Here is a 27,182-nt window from a genome sequence, read left to right on the forward strand (position 1 = left end):
TGCCCCAGCCCTGAATAGAGAAGGGAAAAATACAAAACAATCACTTCAAGCTGCTAAGAAGACTTTAAAGATTTTTGTGTTTTCTCATGCAGGCCTGAGACTGGGTTGCTGGTAGGAGATGCAGCTTTGTGGAAGCCTGAAGGTGCCGGAACTCAATAAAGGTCACTTCAACCAAACACCTCCCCCCGTCCACCTTCTCCAGACCCAAGGCTGCCCTCTCAGAAGCCGGCAGGCTTACAATAAACCCCAGACCCCAAGTGTATACGCTGGGGGTAAAATGCATTCGGACTCACTCTGGGGGGCAGTTACAGAGAAGGCAGTATCTGGGACTAGCTGTGTAGCCTTGGGCAAGTCACTTAACCTCTCTGGGCCCACTTCTCCAGCTATAATATGAGGACAAGCACACCCTTCTTACCAGGTGAAAGACTTCTAAGAGGATCGAAGGAGACTGTATGAGGGAAGGGGCCCACATCCTTTTTTCCCTTCCCCTTCCTCTCAACCCAAGTTTCAACCACTGCATTTAGTTTCCCGTGCAGCCTCCTGTCCCAGCACTCAGGCAGCTCCATATCCACCTGCAGAGATGACCCCTGACTAGGGAGGGGCTGCCTAGAGGTGATGCCCACAGGTGATAGTCCTTCCAGCCTTGCCGTGTGTGGGCCGTAGGCTGAGCCCTGCACATGCCTCATCTCATGCCACCTGCACAGTGGCAGCCCTGCATCAGCACCACACCCGTTCCATCAGAGGCAGGAAGTTTCCTAGGGACTCACAGATATAAGTTGTGAGACCAAGATTCAAACCATTAACCTAACAACTGTGGGAAGTGACCTCCGAGACGAAGCTGGCTGCCTCTACCCCGGGTCTTAGGTGATGATAAAAACCTAATAGAATGTATACTATAAAATGGAAACGCACAAAAGTAATCCATGGGGTTAGGAGTCAGGACGGTGCTTATTTTCTGGAGGGAGGAGGAAGGACTGGAAAAGTCGCAAGGGGGCTTCTAGGAGCTGGAGAGGTTCTGTTTCTTGATCCAGATGTGGTAACACAAATATGTTCACTTCGCAATTAACTCAAACTTATGAACACTTACGATTGTTCATGTCTCTATATGTATGCTTAGGTAATACGTAGACTCAAAAAAAAGGAAGAAAAGAAAGGAAGGAAGGGAGGGAAGAAAAGAAAAGAGAAGAAGAGAAAAGAAAAGAAAAGAAAAGAAAACTCATGAAGCCTGCAGGGCCATCAGAGAAAATACCCCAGGGGTTAATCTGTCCTACTTGCATGAGGCTTTAAGTTCAGGGCCTTCCTGTCCGTCCCGACCTTGACCCCCACTATGGAGTAGACAGGCTCAGGACTAACAGTCCCATTTAACAGAGGGGAAAATTGAACCCTAGAAGGGGGAAGCGACTCACCCAGCCACAGGTGGTGGGTTCCTGTCCCCTCCAGGCTACAGCTGTCCCCACTTTAACCTGCTGAGCTACACGGACAGGTGACAAGACATGAGGGGCTGCCCACTGGCTGAGCCTGCCCGAGGAAGACTCAGCACCCAGACCTGGGACTGGTTGGCCTCTCTTGTCCATGAGGGGGCCTGGGGCCACCTCAGGAAAGAAAGGCCAGGCCAAGGTTAGGAGGCAGAGGGTTGGCCCAGGAGTGGGGTTTAGAAGCCAGGATGGATGGAATGGGTGTAGGAGCAATTCCAAGGGCAGGGACTGATTTACCCGGTGACCTTGGGCAAACCTTTGACCCTCTCTGGCTTTGTTGATCTCTACAGAATGTGTGGTGGGATGGAGTCACCTCGACGGTCCTTCTGGTGCTGGCTTCAAGGAATCTATTTGAAATGCTCTCTGCCTATTACAAGTTATTTCTAGGTGACTCTGTTTCCATTTTTTCCTCGTCACATCTTAGTTTCGTGTTTTCCTCATGTTTCCTGTCTCTCACTGGACTGTAAGTTTCTTGTCCACTAACACCCCCAATATCAACCAATCAGTACACAGCAATGGAGCCCACCTGTCGAGCTCCTTGGCCTTCCAAGCAACTTTCCTGAAGTTCTCTGGGAACATTTCAGAACAACAGGAATGCCGACCAGCTACCCTGTGGATGTGCTTCTTCGTATACATGCTCTCACTGAACTCTCACAACAACCTCAATGTATCCCTATTTTATAGATGAAGAAACAGAGGCTCCGGGAGGCTAAACCCCTTGTTCATGGCCTCCCAGTGTGGAGCGAGAGCCCATGTGTGCCTGCCTCCATCACAGCGTTGCAGTAGGGACCAGGGTCCCTGTGTCACAGATGGGGCTCAGGTTCTCACGATGCAGTGAAGCCATGGCTACTCCTGGATGCACAAGGGACCTTCTTCAACCCTCTGTTTCCTAAACCTGTTCTCCCACCCAGGGTCTAAGGAAACCTCACTGCCTGGAGGAAAAGGGGTGCAGGCAGGAGTTTTACACCCTTCCTCCAACAGGGCCCCACCATGGGGGAGAGGAGAACAGTAAAGAGAAAGGGAGATGAAAGACGCCAGATGGACTCCGGCACATGAGGCTGATAGCCCAGCAATGCTGCAGGAACATCTCCAGCAGGCAGCTATCATCTCCTTCCATTTAGAGGTTCTTTATTTAAAGGGCGGGGGGCACAATAAAAGGTATCCCGGCACGTGCCAGAGAATCCCTAATGCACACGAGCTGGGCTCCACACACGGTCCCCTGCTTCATATTCATGGCAGAGGGTCCTGCAGTCATTGCAATGGAATTATATGGGCCCCCAAAGACTCCCAGTGAGAATCGGTGAGGAAACCGACATAATTAAAAATATTATTACCATTCAGACAAAATAATAATTTCAATCACATCTGGGCTCCTTCCGTCTCCTGTTGCCACACTGTCCTCTTTCCTCGTGCTGGGGGTGGGGGTGGGTGCCCACAGCCCTGGCCACGCCCCACGGGCATGGAAGGAGCTGCCACAGGGACCTCGGGGGATCGGGGGCCCTGGGTTTCACTCCACAGGGTGGAGGAGGGAGCAAGGAGCTTCGGACTGTGTGGCTAGGCTGAGCTCTCTGGGCCTGGGTTTTGTGGGACTCCATTTACTCCCTCCCGGGCGCCCACCCAAGACCAAGGAGGAGGTGGCAGAAAGATGTTGACTCTTCCCTGCAGGCAGGCTGAGCAGCCTGGCATTTACCCACGTGTGGGTCTCCGACTTTTCACGAAAATGTGTTGCATGCGCATTTGGTGACTGAAGTCTTGGAGGCTACCTCTGGGCGCACACTAACCCTGCAGGTCACACGGAAGGGGCACAGCTATGACCATGGCTGGGTCCTGACCATTGAGGACGGTCCTCACTGCAGACAGTGGGCAGTGGGCTCTGCGTGAAGCTTCTCCACTGAACCCCCATAGCCTGTGCATGGGGCTGTGTGACAGCATCCAGCCTTGGATGGGAGGAAGCCTGTGCTCAGAGCCCAGAGTCCCCAGCTCGTCTCCCTGGGCAACATTTGGCAAACCACAGCAGGTCATGGCAAAGTTGCAAAAAGACCCATGCAAAGATGCTGAAAAATGAGAGAGGGAAAGACTGTGGCTCTAGTTGCAAGCATATCTGATGCCAGGGGACTTAGGGAAAGCGGTCACCTTGTATTGGCCTCAATTTCTCTCATCTTGAAAATGGGAAGAATAACTTTCCCTTGACTTACAGAGTTGTCATGAGGACAAATGAAAGACAGTGAAAACACTAGGACACAGAGAAGACATTACTTAAATAAGTGCACGCGCGCACACACACACACACACACACACACACACACACACCCCACAACCTCAAGAATGTAGAAATAGGCAGCCCTATTGCTTTGCGCATATGCATATCTTCATTGCTACAAGCCCAAAGCTCGCTGTCCTTGCTGCTGCAGGCTGAGACACCCGCGTGCTGTGAGAAAGGAGGGGTTCCAGGTATCCGTCACTGTGCTGATAGCAGGGGGAGACCAGAAAAGGCACAGGCACCGGCTGCTCACCGAGGGACACAGAGACATGGCCCAGGGTTGCCACCTGGCTAGAACAAACTACTCTGACTCTAGCCAGCAGGATCCAGAGCCCCTGAAATGATTTATTGGCCTCCCTCTCCCAGATCAATAGGCGGGTGGTTATAGATGCAGAGGGGGCCCCCAGGTACCGTGGCCCCGAAGTATAAATTAATATGGCCTGTCAAGGGTCTGCCTCTCCTGGCGTGGGAGATGACACTCTCATGAGCAGAGCTGACACCTCAGGGGGGATGGCAGGCACAAGCCAGTGGAAGTCCCCCTCACCCCCCATCTCTCTCTCTGCAAACCGGGGATGCAGTTTATAAATCATTCAGCATCTGATGGGCACTCCTTGAGGAGGGCAGCTGCGGGCCCCGCTGTAGGGCCCAGTGGGTGCTAATAAGTTTGGCAAGTCCACCTCCTCAGGCTCTGGGCCACTCCGGGCTCCCCCCATGCCCACGGCACATGGGATGGCATGGCTGAGATTCAGGAATTGGCAGGCAACAGAGGGCGTCAGTGAGCACCAGCAACGGGCTCTTTGCATAAATGCTCCCGCTGTCCTCCCAGCCACCCAAGAGGCACAGGAAGCAGCAGGGCTCTGCCCACTCGTGAAGTTCACGTCCAAGGGACAGGTCCTAGACTGGGTGCTGAGGACGCACAGGTGGCCAAGCTCTGTTCCTGTTCTGTCTGACGGGAGACACAGACATACGAACAACAACTACAACCATGAGCATTTATTGGGCATTTACACTGGGCACTATGCTAAGTACTTCTCTTACATGATCCCATACACTTTAATCCTCACAACAATTTTGCAAGGCAATATAATTATTTCCATTTTGCAGGTAGAACTGAAGCTATCTGCCAAAGAACCCGTAACCAGACTTGTCTCTGAATCCTGGCTCCATCCTTGCCTAGCTTTGGGCAACTTATATAACCTCTCTACTTCCCTGTCCACATCTGTAGAATGCGAACATGAGTGGCTACCCCATGAGGTGAGGACTCAGTGAGCTCCCACACTGGAAGTATGGCACTGGGCACATAGGAAGCTCTTAATTACAACAAAACATCAAATTATTATTATCGTTATAGAAATGAATTATTTACTTTGTTTCATTGACAAAAGATTGACAGGAATACTCTTCTCCCTGTTTTCCCATCTCTAGTAAGGATATACAAGGAGTAACTTTCATTTGCCTTCATTAAGTGACGTGGAGAGATGGTGTGGCCTAGTGGGACCCAGCGCCAGGAGCCCTGGGTTCTGGCTCCGACCCTGTCCCCAGCCAGCTTTGAGGCTCAGGCAAGGACTCTCAGTCTCTCAGGCCCCTGTCAACTCGTCCCAGCACCACCCGTCCCCACTTCTAGCCTCATCCCACCTTACAGCTGGTCACCCAAAGCCAGGGGTGACAAAGATCTATGCAGGACCTGTCCATCACAGAAACTGGGGAGGGACCCAGAGGGCCCAGGCCCACTTCCAGCCTGGCTTTGTTTCTACAAGGTAACAGTGGGCACCTGCAAGGGACACACACACCTATACAGTCACTGTCCCGCCTCAGCAGGATCTCTGGTCAGGAGTTAGAGTTCATATTTCTCTTCGGGAAATTCCAATATATGAAAAGAAGCTAAAGGATCACAGAAAGTACTGATATTCAGAGACAACATAATCTGCTTCTCTGACTAACAAACTCCTACTCATCCTCTAAGTCCCAAACAAATAGCCCCCCCATATATAGACCAGGTCACACCTTCCACAGTCCCCTCCATAGGTCTACGCCCTCCACCCTACTTTGCACATTCTAAGCTACCATAGCATTTAATACATTTAGACATAGTTAGACATCTACTTACTTGTTTTTCTCTCTGTAAAATTACCTTCCCTGAGCACAAAGACCCTGGTCTCAATCACCAGTAGTTTATGGTGACTGAGTGTGGCTCAATTCTGTAGTTTATGGTGTGGCTAAAATATGTTATGAGCCAAAAACTGGGCTAAGGGCTTTTCCTACCTGCCTTATTATAGCTCTCACAATAACCCCACAAGGCAAATATTGTTGCCCATCTTATAGATAAGAAAACTGAGCTCCAAAAAGGTTAGATTCCTTCCAAAGTTGTACAGCTAGCAAACAGTAGAGTCTATTCTTTCTACCCTGCATATCCAAGCCAGCTGAAAATCCCTGGGCCCTGCTCCATAGCTGTTCAACAAATGTTTGTGTTCATTTCAAACGACTTGAGTCGATCAAAGCACAGCGGATCAGATTTGGGCTTTGAAGGAAAGGCAGAATAGATTTAGGCTGAGAGAAGAAAGGAAACACTCCAGTACTAGTTAGAACAGTACAAAGTGTGTTTTACAAAGAAAAGAGAGAGACACAGACACACGCTCAGAGGCACTGGATCAGCCCCTTGGCTGACAGGAGGATTCGTGTTGAGGAATACCAGACGATAAGTTGAGAAAGGTAGGTTGAGGCCAGATGGATAAAAGCCTCCACTGCCCAGCTAAGGAGGCTGAACTTCTCAGAACTTCAATGACGTGGCCATCCCTGACACTTCAGAGGCCCTCCTTGACCCGAGGAGCCACCTGGCACCATCTGACTTCTAACCTCACGCCATCCTCCTGCCCAAACACCCAGGCCCGAGGGTCACCTCCCCAGGGCACAGCTGGAGGGACGCTGAAGGTCAGCGAGGTGGGCACGCACCGCCAACAGAGGTGCTGGAGCAGCGTCGCTGGGCACAGACACAGGCAAACACGTTTGAGCAAATTGGAACGCCGTAAAAGTCTATTACAGCAAATCAAACAGCAGTCAGCATGACAGCCATTAGCCTGAAATGAATACACAGGGGCTTAATGAGGTCTGTCAAGGCTGGCTTGGTGAATTAAGTTGCCAATTCTAGCAGGATTTCCCTTTTCTTTACGGACTTGAAAGCATCCACGCTGCCTCTGCCTCGTTAGGGCTTCGACAAGTGAATTGCAGGGCCTTTCACCCTGATAAAATGGATAATTACATGTAGAACAGCTTAGTGAGGGGAGAGGGTGGGCAGGAGGGGCACCAAGAACAAACAAACCAAAACACACCTGTCCGGCTTAGGCAGGGGCTTTCAGAGGGAGAGGGGGCAGGACTGGGTGGGCAGGGGGTAGGTGAGCTTCTCCCAGGAAAGGGGCAGTGCCTGGTCTTGACCCACCTCCCATCTGCTCCTATTCCAGGCCTGAGGACGTGGGTCCCCGTGGGTGATGTCTCTAGGCAGCTGTTGACAGGCTGAAAGTTCCCCTCAAAGATGGGCTACCCCAGCACCTCTCAGAAACCCTCTGATGGAGAAGGGCCACAGATATTATCCTCCAGGGCTTGCTGTCACCATGGAGTTAAAAATGCAGCTTCCTGGGCCAGCTGTCCCCCAACTACTGATTCAGAATTGCAGGGGCGGACTTCCATGGTGGCTCAGTGGTTAAGAATCCGCCTGCCAATGCAGGGGACACGGGTTTGAGTCCTGCTCCAGGAAGATCCTACATGCCGCGGAGCAACTAAGCCGTGCACCACAACTACTGAGCCTGCGCTCTAGAGCCTGCGTGCCACAACTACTGAGCCTGTGTGCCTAGAGCCCGTGCTCCGCAACAAGAGAAGCCACCGCAATGAGAAGCCCGTGCACCGCAACTAAGAGTAGCCCCCACTCGCCGCATCTAGAGAAAGCCTGCACGCAGCAACGAAGACCCAACGCAGCCAAATAAATTAATTAATTAATTTTTAAAAAGAAAAGAATTGCAGGGGCCCGGGAATATGCCTCCCAACAGTCCCCCAGGAAATTCTGATGGGGTATGTTTGGGAGCCTCTGATTCATCACCTCTCCGACATTCAGTACTAGATGGCTTCTGAAACACGGGGTTCTCCTGCTTCTGCTTGTATAACTTCAGGGATGGCGAGCTCAGTACATCCTCAGCAGGACAGGAGAGTAGATTGTGGGGTGGGTCTCGTTAGAAAGTTCTTCCATATGTAGACCTAGATTTACCTCCCTGTAACTTATTCCCCACGCCTATCCATGGGTTTTGGACACAACAGACCCAAACAATATCAGGGCCCCTAGGGCTGGGGGGAGTGGAAGTTGGGAAGCTTAGGGATGGTGTGCAGGTGGCTAGGATGACCAAAAGAGGAGCTGAGTGGATGGAGGCAGCCACTGGAGGTCTTTGTCAGCCCTCAAGGAATAATGAAGCACTGGAGGATAAGAAAGGAGCCACTCCTGCTGGGATGCCTCCTCAGATCACGGCATGTCAGTCCTGGAAGGGGCCTGGCCCAACACCCCAGTTTAACAGCTGTTGGAGTTGAAGCCAGCAGAGGGGCAGTGACAGGTCTGAAGTCTCACCCAGCCAGTTGCTGGCACAATCAGGACTAGAACCCAGATGTCTTGACCTCCAGTCTCCCTCTTCCCACCATACGACACAGGAGCTCCGCTGCTCACCTTGGCGAGCTTCTCCTGGAAACCCACCTCCTCCTGGAAGCCTGTTGAGATTTCTCTGATCATTCTGGCAGCCCCTCAAGACTGATGCCTCACAGGGTCTGCAGTGACCCCTGTCTCTCTGGTTTGCATTCTCATCCTATTCACATCCATAGGGCCTCTTTCACTGAATCGGGCTTCTCAAGGGCAAGGGCCTGGGGTTTCCAGGGTGACTTCAATGTCAGCAGGAGACCCCTGCCTGAATTCTGGGCCAGGACCAGCAGACTCTTCCCTGGTACTCCAGCTGGGGCTTGAGCCAGGCAGCTAAGCTCTAGCTCAGGTGACCAGCCCAGGCCAGGGCTGGTCAGTGCCAAGCCACCTCGGGTCAGGAGGGGCCAGGCCTCCATCCAGCTGACACCACATCCCCGCTGGCCACACGGAGCAGCCCTGAGCAGGGCATCGAGTATCAGGCTACCGAAGTGACCTGATAGGGAGGTTTACGTGCAAGCGAGTAAACCACACAGGCCTTCTTCCAAGGACTGTGTGTCCTTCCAGCCGGCCCCTCTTGGCCTACCCTCTCCGCATCAGATGGGCAGGAGGCAGGCCATTTTATCCCACCTGTCCTCTGCTTTTATTAGATAAGGAGGACCATGGCCCAGAGAGGTTAAGTGACATGCCCAAATGGACCCAGCAATGTGCGAGCAGAGCAGGGGCTAGGCCTGGGGTCTCTGGCCTCTGGTTCTGGCTCCCCTCATTATATATTCCTCTGGCCTCCCAGGTCTCTGTGCAGTGAGAGCCTGGCACAGCACCAAGCCCACAGCAGACACTCAGTAAATATTTGTTAAATAAATGAATGACTGAAGAGGCTCTCTCCTTGGAGGCAGAGGCCTTTGGAGAATCCTGGGGGATTCCAACAGGGTGGTATTGGAGGTCACATCTTCTCCTGGCAAGGGAGAGAGGAAAAGGCTGGCCCTGGCCCAAGGGCTGGGAAGCAGAGATGTGACCCCTCATCCCCTTGCTATTGCTGCTGTCTGCTGCCCCCCGTGAGGGAAGGCAGAGGGCAGCCATGCCTGCCAGGATGGCAGTTGAGCAATGGGTGCAAGGCTCATTAACTCCGAGCTGTGCCCTTGGTTTCTGAGCCCGGGACTAGAGTGCAGGCTGGCACGTAGAGACCATTAAATTAGAGAGACTTCCAAATGAGCGGGGGCCTGGAGCCAAGCTGCAGTCCTGGGCACGCCGGCCACAGCTCAGGGCACCGTGTCCCCATGCTTGGGACGGCAGGCTCTCTCTCCCTATGTCCCACCCCATCAAGGGAAGGGCATGAGTACCTCTGGTGTGTCCCACCTGCACATCTGTCCTACTTCACTCTGTCTGGCACAAGCACAGGACCCTTGGCTCACAGCTGAGCAAGGAGGGTCAGCAACCGGAACTTAGAGGCATGAGATCAGGTTTCTTCATCCCTGAGGAATCTGAAGCTGCCCTGGGAGTCAGGAGGCTCAAAGTCAAAGCTGTGTGCCCTTGGGCAAGTCACTCTCCCACACTGAGCCTCACTTTTCTCATCTATAAACTGAATAGATATTTTCTAAACCTCTTTCAGTTTCCTGATCCGATGACCTATAACATAAAGGGGCTAGAACTCCAATGCCATGGTGCCAGGCTGCCTCTCCCCAGTGGATTCCATCTCCCATCATTCCCATCCCAAACCTTTACTGCTGCCACCCAACCTAGAGCCCCGAGTGCAGGCCTGAGGGACACCCAGTTAGAAGCTCTTTACCCTCCACCTTCAAGGTCTTTGAATCGCTGTCAGGCCAGAAGACTGCCATCAGCCACCAGGGAGAGGGACAGTAAGCAATGAGAACGCTGGGGCCATCGGGAGCCAGCAGCCAGCTTATTAACGAACTGTTCATAATGCAAGGATGTGCACTTCTCAATTACCAGCAATGGCGTGGTTTTACCCACACGCACTCGTGCAAATACACTGAGTTACAAAGACAACCAGCCGAAGGCCAGCAAGACAGCGCAGGGTTCAAGAAAGAAAGCCCCTTCCAGGTACTGCATGCACTTTGCATCCTGGGGGACCTGCTCTAGCCAAAGCTGGGAGGCCTGGGGTTAGGCCTGCCAACGTACCTGCCCAAGGCCCACACTGGCTGTAAATGGAAAAAACGTGCAACCTGCCCCTCCCAACCGCTGTCCTGTCCCTGACTCCGGCTGGAGTTGGGAGGGCTCATCCAAGGCAGGCCCTCTCTCAGGCACAAGGCTCCCGCAGCCAGCAGACAGGCCCCCTCAGAGGCGCTGGCTCAGTCACCAACCTGACCAGAGCTGGTGCTGGGCTGAGGTGTGGGCCGGAGAGGAGCTGGAAATGCCCTTTTTCCAGCATCAGCCTCCTCCCCGGTGGCCCCAGAGCAGCAGGCCCCCAATGTCCCTCAAGTGTGACCCTGGGGGCCCCTACCTCAGGGATGCGGACACTGTAGGGCTGATTATGAAACGTGGGTGCGTTGTCATTCACGTCCCCGACCTGGATGTTCACCTTCCGCGTGATCACCTGGCAAGACAAGAGTGGGGAGCTAGCATCAGCCTCCAGCCTCTTTCTACCCAAGGGCTCAGGAACCCCGCCTCCCAGGGAAGCAGGGACCTTAGGGGACACTCACCCCTTGGTGGTCGCTGACAGAGAACTCCACCACGAACTCGGACTTGGTCTGAAAGAAAACGGAGGGAGGGAGGAGGTCAGAGTTAGAGAGGAGAGCTGAGGTCCTGAGTCCGGAGCCCTACTTGGTGCTGGAGACCCGCCAGCATTGCCCCAGGAGCTGGTCGGGGACTGGATAACTGAAGGCTTCCCTAAAGAATAAGCATTGCCTTCTGGGTTGGGGAAGTAGGTTCAGAATATGGATCCTTCCCATAAAAGAGCAGTAGATTAGGAGTCAGGAATCTTGTTCTAATCTGGGCTCTGTCTCTAAATGGCTGTGTGATCTTCAGCAAATCACCTCTGGGGCCACTTCAATGTGAGGAGAAAGCAGGGGTTGGGGTTTTGTTCAAACTCTTACCTTAACGTGCTAAGGGCTACCTGTGTCTCGGGAAAACGTCCTTTGGGGAAACATCTGTTGGGGGGTGTAGACGTGCACACTCCGTGGAGCCGCTGTTCTACAGGGGATGAACCCGAGGTCACTGTCCCTTTTGCCTATCCAGTGTTGCCCCTTACTTGGAGACACCCCAAACCACCCTATTCTAACCCCAAGTCCAGACGTCAGCACTGGCCTTGGAAGAGGGACACCATTCAGGCAGGAAGATGCTGCTTCAGGGTCAGAAGACGACGAGCCATCCTCCCCCAGTGTGTGCTTCTGCCTCCCTAGGGAAGGCCAGGGGCAGAGGTCACGGCGGGTCATACCTCTCTGTCCAGCGGCTGCCGGAGCCACACCACGCCCGTGTCAGGCTCCACGGCAAAGATGCGGGAGGCCTCCTCCCCAGACACGCCGAACACCAGGGGGTCGTTGTCCATGTCTCGGGCCAGCAACTGGGTCACAGAGGAACCTGAAGTACCCGCAGGAGAGAGCAGAGGGCAAAGACGGGAGGTTAATCCATTCTTCAGCACCTTACTCAGGTGGCTGTGGGGAGCAGCCGCTCAACAGACCACCAGCAGGTCACTGACTACCGCAGACCCCTGTGCATCTCTGGCTCTGTCCCGGGCTCCCTGCCTCCATCCTGGTCACTTGTCACAGTGTGTAATAGGGAACTGTCATTCACCGCGTTCTGTGACTTCTGCCTGTCCTCTTTTCTTAATTTAGAGGAGTCCTCCAAGTGGCTCAGATGAGTGCAAGCTCCCAACCCTTCAATTCTTAGATTCCAAGATGGGCACAGTACTTAGCCCTAGCCACTCAGAGCACTCCATCTCCCTGGTCACAGTGATTGGTTCAGGGATGAGCATGTGACCCAAACTAGACAATCAAAGCCAACCCCGGGACTTCTGCTGGAAGTCTGCTGGAACTGGGAAAGAGTCGCTCTCCTTCCACTGGGGTCGCTAAATTGGTCCTGCTGGCAGCCATCTTTGGCACCAGAGGAAGAGCCTGCCTGAGGTTGAGGCCAACAAGGAGGAAAACAGAGCCAAATGGTACATGGAGAGAGATTCCTGACGGTTTGAGGGTCTGCAGCCAACCGATACCTGAAATGAGCAATTAGCTCCATCCTCTGGACTGCTCAGCTGTATGAGCTAATAAATCACCCTCCTCTTTCTTTTTCTTTTTTTTTTTTTTTTTGGTTTTGCCTAAGTAAGTTGAGTTGGATTTCTGTCTTTTGCAAATGGAATCAATATTTTCTTTTTTTTTTTTCCTGGTACAATAATGTTCATGGAAGCTTTATTCATAATAGCCTAAAACTGGAAACCAAAAAAAAAAAAAAAAAAGTGTCCATGAACAGTCAGATAGATTTTTTTTTTTAGGCAGATAGATTTAAAAACAACAAACAAACCTGTGGTACATTCAATATATTTAAATCTCACAATAGAAAAGGAAAAGTACAAAGCAATATTTTCTAATTCAGAAAATTTTACAAAACCTGGCATTCATTCAACAGTGATTAGGTGCTGGCCTTATGGTAACCACTAGAGTACACAGAGGTTAGGAAGATTTGGAGCACCCTCAGGGAGCTCCAGTCTAGAGCTGGGTGACAAAGTCTAGCTCCTGTCCTCAATCAGAGGACTATGGTATTGCCTTCACCAAGAAACAAAGCCCTGGCCAGAGACCACCCTGGGCATCAGGATGCCTGGCCTACAGCCCTGCCTAAGAAGTCCTAGAGTAGGTCATCTTCTCCTGGGGTTCACAGCAACCCTCACAAGGTAGGCTTCAGGTAGGGCGATCAACCATCCTGGTTTGTCTAGGACTGAGGCATTTCCCAGGATATGTGCTAAAACCAGGACATCCCAGACAACTGGATCAGCCGGTCACCTTAGCTTCAAGAGGTCCTTAAACTGCCAGGAACTGTGCAAAATGTTCTGAGTACACAGTGCGCCATTTTCTGCAGAGAGGGTCTATAGTCTCCGTCTGATTCTCAAGGAGTAGTTAGGTTAGAACCATGGCCTTTGGCAGATCACTTCTTTTAAAGCCTCAATTTACCCTATAAAATGAGACAGACACTCTTTCTTTCCCACATACTGACTCTCGTATTTACTGAATAGCTCTGATGGTCTATTAATAGCTAAGGAAGGAAGGATTCTAAACTCTGGGAATTTTATCTAGAAGAGAATATCGATGAGCTTTTATTTTATTTATTTATTTATTTTTTTGCGGTACGTGGGCCTCTCACTGTTGTGGCTCTCCCGTTGCGGAGCACAGGCTCCGGACGCGCAGGCGCAGTGGCCATGGCTCAGGAGCCCAGCCGCTCCGCGGCATGTGGGATCTTCCCGGACTGGGGCACGAACCCGTGTCCCCTGCATCGGCAGGCAGACTCTCAACCACTGCACCACCAGGGAAGCCCTCGATGAGCTTTTCTAAGTCAACTTTTAAAAGACAATTCTAACATGACAAGAGCTAACATTTTGGAGCACTAGCCACATTTCAGACACTGGGCTAAAGGATTTCTGTGTACTCCCTAATTCAATCCTTCCTGTTATTCTCCCCACTTGTGGGGAGATAAGGTAACAAAGTGATTAAGTAATTTACCATGCCCACACAATTAGCAAAGGGAAGAGCTGGACTTCAAAGCCCAGGCATTCTGGCCCAGTGCCCACATTTGTTTCCACAACCTTACAAATCTCAACACTTGATATGTGAACTCAAGATTCAGGACTTCCATGGACATGACCCTATCAGGCCCTAAGTGGAAGCCCAATACTTAGGAAAGGAAGATACTGGGCAATCATTAGGCTCTTATGATATGCCAGACATGGTGCTAGCCCATTCACATGGGTTCTCTCATTAAATCCTCTCAGCAACTCTGTTTGGTAGTCATTATTCTACCCATTATACAGATTAGGAAGTTGAGGCTCAGAAAGGCAAAGTAGCCTCTCCAAGGTCACACAGCAGAGTAGGACATGGCAGCATCCATGGTGATGAGACGAGGTGAGAAGCAGGAGAAGGAGGACTGAAATCATGGAACAGAGACCTTTTGGGGAGCCCAACCTTCCCATTTTAAAGATGGAGAAACTGAAGGCATTTAGTAATCTGCCCGAGGTACAATGGTGAGCAACAGCGTCAGGACTCAAACACAAGTTTCGAGACTCCCAGTACAGTGCTCTTTCCTAGATGAGGAAGGAGGAGGTACGTGAAGTCATAGATAAACCAAGCACATCTTCTCAAAGCATCTGTGTCGCTCAGTGACATGCAACTATTTTATTCTAAAACAAATGGGAATATAATGGGGGTACAATATAATATTCTTTTTTTTTTTTTTTTTTTTTTTTTTTTTGCGGTACGCGGGCCTCTCACTGTTGTGGCCTCTCCCGTTGCGGAGCACAGGCTCCGGACGCGCAGGCTCAGCGGCCACGGCTCACGGGCCCAGCCGCTCCGCGGCATGTGGGATCTTCCCGGACCGGGGCACAAACCCATGTCCCCTGCATCAGCAGGCGGACTCTCAACCACTGCGCCACCAGGGAAGCCCTCAATTCATTTTTAAAGACACAACCTAAAACTGTGAAAGAATTTCCAGCCTCCCCCTGACTGTCGGGGACACACAGTTCCTTTCTGATACCCTCAGGGGTCCTTTAGTGGCAAAGTCTGAGGAACACTGAGCTACTTCCCAAGGCTTGGGGAGATTGCACATGAGGAAACTGAGGCCCGTGGGGGCCTTGCTTGTCCCCAGTAGAGCAATGAGTCCACGGCGGCCCCTTGGACTGGAAACCTCACCTGCCAACCTCCTTCAGGGCCCAGTCCAGGTGGAGAATATGGGGCCAAGCTCCCAGCTGGCCGATGGGATTCCGGAAGGGCCACACCGACCCTCCAGCCAAGGTCATACAACTTGGTCCTGTATCCCAAATGGCTCTCTCAGGCTCGATGTTCAGGCTCTCCCAAGAAGGGGAGCACTGGGCAGGACAGGGATGGGGCCATCAGCTGCTGTCACCCACCCTGTAATTTCCTGGACTTTTATCCATTTTCCCCTCAATGATGTGCTGCTCAAAATGGTCCTTTTCAGCTTCCTCACGGGCTCTTGCCTGCTCACGCCTTCTTTGTGTCCCAGGTAATTGCTAGTGACCTTTTCTAAGTGTACTAATTAAAGGTGCCAATTTAATCTTATATTTAAGACAAGACGCCCCGCAATTTTCCCACTGGGCACATACCTGCCCCCCCCCTCAACTGTCCTGCTGTAGAAGCTGGGCCTGGCTTTGGCTTCTCCAGGACAAGCAGCTCATTTCCCCATCAGGGAGGCTTCAAGCAACCTCTGTGTGCACCATTCAGACAGGAATGAAGCCAAGCTGTGGGGCCCAACCTCTGCCCAGTGTCCCCAGAAGCAGCCCCTCAGGAGAACCAACCCGGCTGTGGGATCCTGGGGTACACACACCACACTCTGGGTTTGTTTCCCACCTGCGAAACAGTATACCCTGCAACTCAGGCTGTGCAATACCTAGAGCTCTTTTTAATTTTTTTTAATTGCGGGAAAATATATATAACATAAATTGTATCATTTTAATCAATTCAGTGGCATGTGGTACATTCACAATGTGTTGTAAGCATCACCACTGTTTCCAGAACACTTTCATCACCCCAAAAGGAAACCCATACCCATTAGCATTCCTCCCCATTCCCTCTTTCCTCAGCCCCTGGCAGCTGCTAATCCACTGTCTATCTCTACAAATTTGCCTGTTCTGGACATTTCATATAAATAGAATCATATGGTAAGTGCTAGCTTTTTTTTTTTTTACTCAGCATAATGTTTTCAAGGATCATCTATTTGTAACATGTATTAGTATTTAATTCCTTTTTATGACTGAGTAGGATTCCATTGTATGGGTATGCTATATTTTATTTACCCATATCATCAGCTGATGGACATTTGGGTTGTTTCCCCCTTTTGGCTATTGTGAATAATAATGCTATGAATACCTGTGGACAAGTTTTTGTTTGAACACCTGTTTTCAGTTTGGGGGAGAGGGCGTATATACCTAGGAGTGGAATTGCTGGGTCATATAGAAACTCTATGTTTGTTAAACCTTATGAGGAACCACCAAATTGTTTTTCGTAGTAATCACACCATTTAAATTTCTGCCAACAATGAATGAGGCCTGGAGTTCTTTTCAGTGGTAAGGAGGATAATCAATGTTTCACAGGGCTGAGCACTCCCTGTATGGTAGAGAGATGGGAGCCCGGCAGCCCTCCATAGCCGATGCTATTGGTACCCTGCCCGCTACGCCTTAGCACATAGCATTGTCACACACACCAGCCCGACCTCCAGCTGCCAGGCCTGAAGGGTTCTGGCCATCAGAGACTGCTCTACCCATACACAGGACAAGCCAATAGTGCCAGCGAACTAATGCCCCTGGTAGCAGCACTCAATGAATGAGAGATGGAAGATGGCAGATAAAGAGTTGGTAGTTAAATGCCCCAGCTCCCTCACCTCTCAGGGGGGTAACTCACAGGCCGTGTTCCACACTGGCTCTTGGAGGTCCCCTGTGGGACTCATCTCCACTTACCCACAGAGGTGACTTGGTTAATGAAGCACATTTATGGCTTCCTTTCTTTCCCAGTCTCATGTCCTCCCTCCCCGACCTGTGTTTCCTGGAATCTCCTCCCCATAAACAATTTCCACTTGAGTCCTCATCACAAGGCCTGCTTCTGCTTCGTAAGACCTCCTAAGACTATGGTATCAGAATCACCCAGTGTGCTTGTTACAATACAGATTCCCAAGCCCTGCTGCCTCGATTGGCAGGGAGGACCCCAGAGTTTAAACGTTTAAACAGCAGCTCCCATTCTCCCTGCGAGAGACTCTGACACACAGCCTGAGACTGGTTTAGAGCAGGGTGATATTCAAATAGTTAACAATGGCCACAGTACAGGCACCAACCAATCAGAAAGGATGCTGGCCATAAACAAACTGGACCAGTGGGTACTGCCTGTAAGTCAGCCTGGTTTACAGCTCACATTTTAGATGCAGAGAAAAGCTCCTCTGGACCCAGGATGATTTAAAGGCTCGGTTGTAGGGCTCTCGGCTCAGTTAGTGCTGCCGGAGGACTCTCTGCTCTTGGCCTCTCCCACCCGCAGCGGACAGGTAACCCAGAGAGGCTGGCCCCTCCACCCTGTGCCAACCCAACCCAGCTCAGGGCCCAGCCTGGCCTCATGGGTAGAAAGTGGAACTTTAAAGAACTTAAATCACTGTACACCTATGTTCATAGCAGCATTAGTCACAATGGCCAAAAGGTGGAAGCAACTCAAGTGTCCATCGATGGAAAAATGAATAAACAAGAATGTGGCATCTACAGCCAATGGAAATTATTTAGCCTTAAAAGGAAGGAAATTCTGACACATGCTACAACATGGATGAAACTTGAGGACACTGTGCTCAGTGTATGCTGATAAGCCAGTTACAGAAAGACAAACACTGGTATTATTTCACTTACGTGATGTCCCTAGAAGGGTCAAATTCATAGAGACAGAATGTAGAAGGGAGGGTGCCAGGGGCTGTGGAGAGGGAGGGTGGGAGTTGTTGTTTAATGGGCTCAGTATTAGTTCTACAGGATGAAAAGAATTCTGGGGAGTGGCTGCCCAAGAGTGTGGATGCACTTAACACTCTCTACACTTAAAAATGCTTAAGATGGTAAATTTTAGGTTACGTGTATTTTACCACAATTTAAAGATTTAAAAAACAAAACTTACACCACATCACATCTACGACCCCAGTGACCTGACCTGAGATAATCCTCCCACTGCGTCTCACAAAGGGGTCCCCGGGCTTACCCCCCTCTGCCGTGGTCTTCTTTCTGATCCTGAACACTCTGTGGCTGCCTCAGGGCCTTGGCCCTGGTTGTGTCTTCTGCCAGGAATATTCCAACCCTAGGTCACTACGTGCTACTCATTATTCACCTGTCAGGCCATGAGCTACCTTCTCGGAGAGGCTTTCCTCAAATACTCCATCATACAGGTAGAGTCTGTCTAAAGAGATGTCTCGTCACTGTGTCCTCACATCCCAAGTCACTGCCTTCCCAGCCCCTCCCTCCTCTGAAATGATCTCGTTTACTCACTTGAATTGCTGACTGCCTGCTGCAACCCCCTATCTGCCACACAAACACACTCGTGTTAGCTCCAGGGGGGCAGCAGCCTGGCCTGTCGTGTTCCCTGATGTATCCCTAAGCCTACCATGGGCTGGCATCCTGAAGGCACTCAGTAAATAGTCGTTGGGTAAATAAATGAATGCTGCCGACTGCCTAGGGGTGTCGGGAGAAGATAGCCCCCCTCAAAGTCATGAAGATCTCTGAGCCACGACAAGAGGAGACAGTACAGCAAGCTAACTCTTAATTATGTACACTATGGACAGGAAAAAGCACAGATAATCAAAACCTACCAATGTCCAGACCAGAAGCACCTGGGTTTGGATGCAGGTGGAATCATTTTGGGGCCCTGGCTTGTGGTCCATTCTCTCAGGAACAGCCCTGTACATCATCCGGAGGCCATGACCTCTACCCTGGGGGTCATCAGGGGCAATGCACATTATCCTTGGGGCCAAGTACTCTTTCCTGGCAGCTAGGTACCCCATCCTGGGGCCATGTACTCCATCATGGGGTCGAGTACCCCATTCTGGGCAGTGTACCCCATCTTGGGGGCCATGTACCCCATCCCTGGCAGTGAACCCTATCCTAGGGCCCAAGTACCCCATCCTCGGGCAGTGAACCCTGTTCTGGAGGCCAGGGGCCCCGGTGGGAGTGGGGATCTGCTCAGCAGGCTTCGAATGCCCCTCCCTGGGAGGCACAGGGCTGGTGACGCATCCACCACAGTGGCCTCAGCTCCTCAGCAGCAGGCCACATCCGTCTTCCAGGCAACGGTGGACAATCATAGCCTCCTGTGCAGCCTTGCTGGGCCCATGCTGATTGCTGAGATGACTGTTACTGTTATTATTGTTATTTGCCCTGATGGGTGAGGCCTGGGATTGGCATGTCATGCACTCATGGGGAGCTGAGAGTCTTTACCTCCTAGACCAGGGCTGGGCCAGAAACTCAGGAAAGGCAGTGGCAGGCTGCACGGCCTTTTATCTCATTTTTATGTTTTGGATTGGGGAAGGATGGAAGCTATGTTCCCCAAACCCAGGGAGGGTACTACAGAATGCATAAAGGGTAAGGAGAATACACCGTGCTTCCTCCTTACAGGATCATCTTCTTAAGGCAAACCTTTGATTGTGCCACACCCTACTTAGACACCTCCCACAGTTCACACAGAATTAAAACAGAAGTCCTTACTGAATGGCCAGTGCTCCTCCCAACCTGTCCTTAACTCCCTGGCTGGTCAGGGTCACGTTTCCACCACACCCTCTGGGCTCAGCCCAAAGCCCTGCTGTCGTCCCTCAATCATGCTGGGGCCCCGCCTGTTCCTATACCTGTGCTGCTGCTGCTCCTGCAGCCTGCAAGTCCCTTCCTCCTCTCACTGCCTCTCAAATCCTGGTCACCCTTAAATGCATGCCTCAGATGCTACCTCTGTCATAAATATCTCCCTGATTTGTTGTCTGTACCTCTGCACAGCAGGGAGCGGGCATCTCCCCTTGAAGGTAGAGGCTGATGTTCTGGACACGCTTGGCAAATCTTCCCGCCCCTCCATGGTTAACTATCACTCATCTCTTGGGACCGAGGAGCTGGTCCATTCGTACCCCTACCCAAGCAAACATTACTAATCAATCACAGCTCCCTTTCCTGTTGAGTCTATATTCAACTTCAGAATCCTTCACAACACTGGGTTCCATACAGCCACTACTAATCAATCCTCAAAGGCATGTGAGAGCAAACCTTTTGCAATCTGTGACCTAAAAGGACTTCACATCAGCCGTCATCTACTGTCCTTTCCCAACCAGGGCCCAAGGATCTAGCAGTCTGCTCTTATCAGGCTCAGGGCAGTTAGGAGGGAGAGAATCAGACTTAGAGTCTACAGGTGAGCTCAGAAACAAGGACTAATTACAGCGGAATGAGAACCAAAAAAGAACCCTTCTCATTTTACAGAGAGAGGAGCAGGGGTCCTGGCTGGGAGACAGCTGCTTGAGACAGAGCTGTGTATGGGTGAGTGGCTGAGCAAGGAGTAGCAGACGGTAGGCCCCCAACCCCAGATTACAGGCCGTGGGTTGTTCCCAGGTCTTTCTGAGAATAACCACTTGCCCCGCCCCATGGCCCTGGGCCTCCTGGCCTTGGTCTCTGCCGGAGCCAGGGGCTGCTGCCTTCCCCCTCTCCCCTGAGATGAGCCCCATAGAGCCTGGGCTGGCCTTGGAGCCTGCAATCTCATTTGTTTCCCCTCTGGGATCAGACAGGCCAGTTAAGTGCCTTGATTCCTGGGGATAATCTCATTTGTCTTAGGTTTCCCCTCCCCTCCCCGCTCTCCTGTCTTCAGTCAGGCTCCTTCCCTCTAATGCCCTGGGGTCCTGAGCTTGGTCTGACCTCAGGGGAGCCAACTTTGTTTGGGGGTTATTTTGTGGTCCTGGGCCCCACGTACTCCGCAGTGAGATGTGCGGCGGCCCCCTCTCTCCAAGCCTGCCCTGCACTGGCCGACGCCCTCACGTTCATCAGAACACCCTTGTCCGGATAAAGGAACTGTCTCTGTCTCCAGAGCCCGCAGGCCCTCTTCATATCCTCTCTCTCTCCTACAGCTCCGTCCACTCAGCGTAGATGGCATGAAGTGCTTGGGGGAAAGAAACTAGCATTCAGTTAGAACTCAATGGTTTTCATTCATTCTCTGTCATCGATTTCTCACTATGGCCCCAGAGAGAGAGGTTAGCTTGCCCACTACACAGATGAGAAAACTGAGGCTCAGAAGGGTAAAATAACCTACCCAAGATCACATAGCTGGGAGGTAGCAGAACAAGGGTTTGAACCCAAGTCTGTCTGACTCAGAATTCACGTTCCCTCCACCGCCATCACAGTTTTATCAAAAAGCCTTTTACTAAGCCCCAATCTGAGGCTTCCCTCTCCTTGCTCCAGGAAGACCCCCAGGGAGACTGACCGCCAGGGAGACCCCCAGGCCCCCTCCATATTTTAGGCTGCTCTGGACTCCTGGGTTACTTGGCTGGCCTGAAGGTGAGCACCCTTGAGGCACAGATTATGGGCCCCCCCGCCCCTCCATTACCCTGGCTTTCCACAGCCCACTTATCACCAGCCAGGAAGATGGCGAGTTCTTCCTGAGAGTCAGAGAAGGGGCAGCTGGCTCATCTGGGCACACAGGTGTCTGATGGCTAAGGGGACAGGCTAATTCAGCAGAACAGAGAGAGACATTAAACAGTGCAGAGTGATATAAGCTCAGAGGCTTTGGTGGCGGGGAAGGACAGGAGCTACGCGTTGCTGTTATTTTAAAGTAATAAAGCACAAGAGCAAAGACCAGACATTAAATATTTGAGGGACCTGGGCCTGAGTCTCAGAATCCCAGAGCTGTTCTGCTTCTGGCGCAACCGCGATAGAGCCGTCAACGCCAAGGGCTGCCTCGCCCGGCAGCAGACACCAACGTGCTCTAAGCCCCTGTAAGCTTATGAGTCACAGAGAGGTTGCTACTTGCCTAAAGTCACACAGCTCACACAAGGCAGAGCTAGGATTGTTCGGTGACCCTTCTAATCCCCATGCAGCAATTATAGTCCTTCATTCATTCACTCGGCAAGCATTGCCTGAGCACCTGCTCTGTCCTGGGCACTGCTCTAGGCACTGGTGATACAGCAGTGAACAAAACAGACCTACGTACATATCTCTTATGCCACATGCTTTTCCTGGCCTTCCACAGGCACATTTGGGAAGCGTGAGCATGGGTTTGGAGTCTAGTCACAGCCTGGATGGAGGAAGAACTGTGTTCCTACCCTTCCCCCTCGTTCATGGGCTGTGACCCCGAGGATGAGCACTTGGCAAGTGGGGGCACTTGGGGCATAGGATCAAAGGACACAGAAGAAGTGTCAAGAGGAAGGCAGCTTCAGTGTGAAGTCCCTTTATTAAGACAGAAGCAGTGGGGCTTAGAACAAGGCTGGCACCGGATGGCGTTCAGCCACGACTTCGTGTGTGATTGTGGGAAAGTCATTCACCTCTCTGAGCCTCCCTTTCCCCACTGACACTATGAGGGGGCTGACATCAATGGCCAAAGCACAGAGGTCCTTGGGGAAAATCGAATCCAACTTGGCAAGTGGGTCTCAGCTCAGGTGCCAGGCTGGTCCCCAGGTCATGGTTTCGTGGGCAGTGTGGTGAAGGATTTCGAGGCTGAACCTCCATTCAGGAGCAAAGGATGCTGTGACCCATTAGAGACACGTGACGTGAGTAGGGGAAGGGGTAGCCGTACACGTGCCACAAGTTCACATTCTTGATGAGGCCAAGAAGCCAAAGAAGAGAGCGGGGCTGTGCGCTCAGTGACGCGTCCGTGGTCACCCAGCTGATAGCCACAGGTGGCAGAGCTGAGACTCAGGTGGGTCCTGGGCTCCCCAGTATTCTTTCCACTGCACCACGTTAAGGTCCTGTCCAGCTAAAATATCTACAGTTTTGTGATTCTGTTTGCCACACTGTGTCCTAGGCACTGTGGAGGACAGAAGGGCATAGATGACCCAGCCCCAGCTAGCAAGGCTTTCCAATCTGGTTGAAACACGCTGGGAAGAGCCTGACTCGTCAGGGCTGACAGCCCGGGTCCAGGGTAGACCGGATATTCTTTTCTGCTCAAGAACAGCAGCCTGAGCATGAAATAGCCATGAATAAAGGGGCTCCGGAATATTCCGTTTGACTTTCCTGAGTCCTTGCTGCAGCTCCCTGGCCTACGGGGGCCGGGAAAGCCAAGTGGTAGTTACCAGATTTAATAACAGTGATAATAGTGGGGTGGGTATTTTTTTCCCTTCTCCTGAAACTTTTCAATTCATTGAACTGTTCAATTAACTTTACGAAAGGAAATGTGGAAAAATAATGGCAAATTGAACTTGACATTATCATTAGAATAAACAGAGCACTGCCAGCCCGTGAAGGTATAGAAGAGATTATCCAAACACTTGCAGGCACGCGCTGATTCCTTCCTGCTCAGAGGGACCCGGTGCTTCCCTCCTGCCTCTAATGCACCCTGTCAACACTCACATTTCCCTAGCTCGGAATGAGCCATGCCACTGTCACCCATCAGCACAGCCCCCCGGTGAGAGCAGCCACAGCGAGGCCAGGCTCTGCTAACAGGCTGCATCTCCAGGGTGTCCCTTCCCTCTCCTGCAAACGATGGGGTATTTCAGTCCAGCGGGTCTTAGGCCAGGCTACATGTCAGAATCACCTGTGGCATTTTTGCAACTCCAGATGCTAAGCTGTACCACCCAGACTAAGTGCATCAGAGTTTTGGGGGAAGGGACTCAAGCATCAGAATTCTCAACAAACAAAAAACCCCAGACGATTCCAAAGGGCAGCCAAGGTTGATAACGAAGGTCTAGATGATCCCTGAGATTCCTTCAATCTCCAGGACTAATCCAAGAAACTATGATGTAGGGAAACCTCTAGGTCAGTGGTCCCCAAACTTGTCAGCACCCTGGAGTCACCTGGAGCTTTCAAACAATCCCTGTGCCACTGTCCCACATCCCAAGGCTGTGATTAATTGGGCTGGGGTACAGCCAGGCTTTGGAAAGTTCTAAATCCCCAGGTGGTTCTAACGTGCCAGCAAGATTGGGAATGACTGATCTAGGTGGTGTTTTCACTTGGCGAAGTTGGAGCCATTCCTGATGACTTTCCTCCATGGGACTCTACAGCCTCAGACGTGTGGGTCCCCAGCTACATCAGTGCCCCCAGACACATTCCGCTCGGGCCAATTGCACAGGTGGGGCAGAGAAAGAAAAAAAATTATTTGCTCAGTTGCCCCTTCCCATGTTCAAATTTTTCCAAGTCCCAATATAAAAAAAAAAAAAGAAGTAAATACATGGTTTTAAAGCAGTGAACCCCAACCTGATTTCATATTAGCAACACCTAGGGAGCTTCTAAAAATAAGGATGCCCCAGCCCTACTCCCTAAGGGTTCTGTTTTAATTAATTGTTCTAGTCCAGGGCCCAGACATCAGTATTCTGCTATAATTCCCCCAAGTGAGTCCAGTGTGCAGCCAATAGAGAATCACTGCGTTAGAGTACAGGTTCCCTCCTACCTCATCAGCATCGTCAGGAGGGCTTGTTTAAAATGCAGATTCACAGGCCCCTGCCAGAGTTCCTGGTTCAGAATCTGCATTTCTAACAAGTTCCTAGGTGATGCTAAGGCTGCTGGTCTGGAACCACAACTTTGAGAACCACAGGGTTAGAACTTCCATGGTCTTGGGTCCTAGTCAATTAAAATTCTTTTCAAAGGGAATCTGGACCTTAGGGCCTGGCTTCAGAATCTCATACCTTCCTGTGCCCCCAAACCCAAGGGGCTGCTTCTTTTCACCTCCAAATAGCAGGAAAGGAGACTAAGGAACTAAGGTGCAAGTAGAAAAGCAGGTGAGAAAGACACCTTTCCCCTCCCCCTGCTCCCCCTCCCGCCTCCCACTGAGAAGGAGGCCAGACAAGTCCCACCAGAAATCACTTCCTCTTTGAGGAGACTCATAATTACCCACAATGATCACAGCACCATTCATTTTGCCCTAAAATTAATACATCACTTTGAGAATGATAACGCACTAATTTATCACAAGATTTATGAAACTTGCACTTTTTCTAATGAGATTTATGCAAATGCTGCTCTTGCCACTGTTTGTGTTTTTCAAAGTTTTGCCAGGGAGGTGGGGTCCAGCCTAGCTGGCAGAGGCCCTGCCCCTACTCAGGGGCTGGTGGGGGGCGCACCGTGGTGGTTCCTGACCTTGGAGGGTCCAGGTGAGCAAGCTTGCCCACTCGTCTTATCCCCCGTCCCATCTCTCCACAGGTATGCCTTTATTCATCTGGGGCCAGTCCTTTTAGCAGGCTCACCTGCCGCCTAAGGTGGGAGAAGCCGTTACAGGTGGTGGGCTCATTCTCTAGGTGAGCATGGGTCGATTCATCTAATCGGAGGCCTCCCAGGCCCTCGGTCTCTGAGAACAACTGTGGGGTGACAGCATCCCACTTAGCAAGGGCATGAGACAAGAGAGGCACGCGGGGTGCAAAAGTTAAGGTGGGACTCCCTCTCAGTGCTGACCCTGTACTTGCACAAGTCTCAGAGCATCCCCCCAGTTCTTGTGCCCTGGGCACCTGGCTTGTCTCACCCTAGTCCCGGCCTTGCCACTAGATACCATTCATTGAGCACCTACTGTCTGACGGGCACTCTGTTAAGCACTTCACAGGCTCAATCTCTTTTAATACCTACCAGAAACCTGTGAGGAAGGTATTCCCACACTCAAATGAGGACACTGGGTCTCAGAGAGGTTTAGCAACTTGCCCAAGATCACACAGCTAAAAAGAGGTGGAGTCAGAATTCAAATCCAGGACCAGCTGACCTTGAAAACAGTGCTCTTATTCAGTACTGGCTCCAAATGATTCACAGGGGCCTGTCCTCTGTCACATCCCACGTATTCACTTATCCAGAACATAGACGAAAAGCAGGAAATTAGCCCCAAAGGTCTTTGAGCAGCTAAAAGTCATGGTACAAAATCCATGCACCAAATTTCAAGCGCATTATGAAAAAGAGAGTTATGGTCAGGTCCTCACTCAGAGCCTGTTTACCCTTACTTTCCATACAATTATAATCAGCCTGGTTCTTTGCTTTTTCAATTTATAGACATCTCAAGCAGGTACGTGAACGGTAATAAGAAGCAATAATCCACAGCTTCTGCTGCTCACAAAAGGGAAAGATCAAAAGTCTCTGAAAAGTGAAAACTTAAAATACTCTAAGTCCCTTCTCTAGCTCAGGTCAATGACGATGCCTCACCACAGAGTGCTATGCGCAGCGACGCGCGCGATGATGTGCCGAGGAAGTGCTGAATGATGAGTCATCCCTATGTAAGGAGGCAGGTGCAGATAAAATAGGTCTTATGCATATTCCATGCAAGTCATTATAATTAAAAAAAGATTTTGTGCTTAAAGGGATGCTTCCCAAAGTATATTTCACGAATCGTTAATTCCCGAGGAGGGACACTAATGGATACTCCATAAAGAAGCATTCCTTGGACGCGAAGGTCTAGGGAGCACTGCATTAAAAAAATTTAAATAGGTTTCTTTCCTGCAGGACCTCTCAGAGCCTTTATTACATTAATGTGCACTGTGAAGCTCCACAAGGTGGTAGAGAAGATACAGCTTTCCCCAAATTTATTTGGCCAAGAAAACCTTTCTTCCAAGAGCATCTCAAAGGACATCAGTGGTTCAGGAAATAATGACTGGAGAGATACATTGGGCCAGGAAGTTTTCTGGCTGACTTTACTTCAGGCATATCTTTTCTTGGGTGGGTGGGTGGGTGGGTGGATGGATGGATGGATAAGCAAACGAACAAATGAGTAAAGGAACAAATAAACAAGTAAGCTGTTCTCATCCAAAGAGCCTATCAGAATCTCTATCACGGAGGGGAACACATGAGTGCAGAACCTGAGACAGCTCCTCCAGACTGCCCATCTCCCTGCCTGGTTATAAATCACTGCTTCATGAATAGGCAACCTGGGCCTCCTTAGCTGGATGGCAGGTGAGATGCTTTTCACTCAGGCCAATTTCTGATCACCTGACTCCTGAGATAATAATCATAATAAGTCTAAATATGTGC

The 27,182-nt window shown here is 51.1% G+C and overlaps 1 protein-coding gene across 1 annotated transcript in view; it reads right to left on the reverse strand.

The window, feature by feature from the left end:
- LOC136136048 (cadherin-23-like) overlaps positions 1-27,182 on the reverse strand; it is a 323,908-nt gene that overhangs the window by 246,051 nt on the left and 50,675 nt on the right. Inside the window, exons 3-5 of the mRNA XM_065893923.1 lie at positions 11,793-11,935; positions 11,059-11,106; positions 10,860-10,952 (exon numbers count right to left, since the gene is read on the reverse strand). Coding sequence (XP_065749995.1) covers positions 10,860-10,952; positions 11,059-11,106; positions 11,793-11,935 — 284 coding nt within the window. The remainder of the gene's footprint in view (positions 1-10,859; positions 10,953-11,058; positions 11,107-11,792; positions 11,936-27,182) is intronic.

The sequence above is a fragment of the Phocoena phocoena genome, chromosome 16 (genome assembly GCF_963924675.1).
Source record: "Phocoena phocoena chromosome 16, mPhoPho1.1, whole genome shotgun sequence".
NCBI classification, from domain to species: Eukaryota; Metazoa; Chordata; class Mammalia; order Artiodactyla; family Phocoenidae; genus Phocoena; species Phocoena phocoena.